The sequence below is a fragment of the Blennius ocellaris genome (assembly GCF_963422515.1).
Source record: "Blennius ocellaris genome assembly, chromosome: 16".
NCBI classification, from domain to species: Eukaryota; Metazoa; Chordata; class Actinopteri; order Blenniiformes; family Blenniidae; genus Blennius; species Blennius ocellaris.
Genome location: NC_137665.1, coordinates 21,549,212 through 21,550,574, shown reverse-complemented (window position 1 = coordinate 21,550,574; position 1,363 = coordinate 21,549,212). Strand labels below are relative to the sequence as shown.

At 54.8% G+C, this 1,363-nt stretch overlaps 1 protein-coding gene across 1 annotated transcript in view; it reads left to right on the top strand.

Moving 5' to 3' along the window:
* Positions 1-1,025, top strand: part of LOC308141201 (syntaxin-1B-like) — a gene marked incomplete at both ends in the record, with an annotated part of 9,506 nt that extends 8,481 nt beyond the window's left edge. Inside the window, 3 exon segments of the mRNA XM_080511268.1 lie at positions 159-296; positions 384-494; positions 945-1,025. Of these exon segments, the coding sequence (XP_080367394.1) occupies positions 159-296; positions 384-494; positions 945-1,025 (330 nt within the window).
* Positions 1,026-1,363: the final 338 nt, after the last annotated feature.

Sequence of the window (1,363 nt, the reverse complement as noted above, 5' to 3'; positions counted from 1 at the left end):
ACACGTCTGCTCGCCGACACGCTCTCAACTGGCGCTCGCGGCGCCGCGGCGCAACCGGACGGAGCTAGCGGCGTGATGCCAACGCGTGCAGCCGGATGACGACCGCCACTTGGTGGCGCGGCGCTGACGCCTGGAGCTCTCTCTCTCCCCGCTTGCAGATCAAGATGGACTCTCAAATGACCAAACAGGCTCTGAACGAGATCGAGACCCGACACACCGAGATCATCAAGCTGGAAAACAGCATCCGCGAGCTGCATGACATGTTTGTGGACATGGCCATGCTGGTGGAGAGTCAGGTAGGTCTGCGCCGCCCCCCTCCCATTACAAGCCCCCCCCCCCCCCCCCCCCCCCCAGTGTGTGTTGACTCTGGCCGTGTGTCCCAGGGGGAGATGATCGACAGAATTGAGTACAACGTGGAGCACTCCGTCGACTACGTGGAGCGAGCCGTCTCCGACACCAAGAAGGCCGTCAAATACCAGAGCCAGGCCCGCAAGGTAACGTCTGCGACGCCGCGCCGCGCCGCTCGGCGACGAGGCGTTCGAGGAGCACGGGAACTTTCACGGTCTACTGCGCACGGATATGAACGTTAAAAAAACGCTTCTGTCAGCTTCTGACGTCACGACGTCACAAACACGTCAAACTTGACCAGGAATGCGCGGCACGAGCGTCTTGACTGACGGCGACTCAGCACTTTTCATTACGGGGTCACAAAACCGCATGAAACCTTACTGGTCGTGTTCATTTCCCGGTTTGACGCTGCAAAATCAATTCATACTTTAATTTACCAGAACCTTTCCAGTAAAGTTCACGTTTACGACGCCGTCGTCTGGATCACCCGTATAAACGATGCTGAGTCGTTTTCTTTGGTCGTCATCATCGTCTGTCTCTCTCTCTCTCTCTCTCTCTCTCTCTCTCTCTCTCTCTGTCCATCTTCTCTCCTGCAGAAAAAGATCATGATCATCATCTGCTGCGTCATCCTCGGCGTAGTCCTGGCGTCGACCATCGGCGGCACGCTGGGCTTGTAAGACGCCCCGCCCCCTGCCGCCGCGACGACCGACGCCGACCAACCGTCCGACCGACAGCCAGCAGAGAAAACGAAACACCGACGACGACGACAACAACAACACAAAAACTTGAAATACAGATGCAAGACAGAAAAAAAACCAATCAGCTAGGAAGAGATAGGGAAGCAAATCACAGAGCAGAGGAAGGGGCGGGGCTCCACAACCGAGACGAACACAATAAAACACCATCGCATCATAGCTGACGTAAATAAACCACATATACCAAGAAGAGGGTTACAAAGAAACCTATTTATTAAACATGTACATGTAAATGTATTGAACATATGAAGCAACACCTG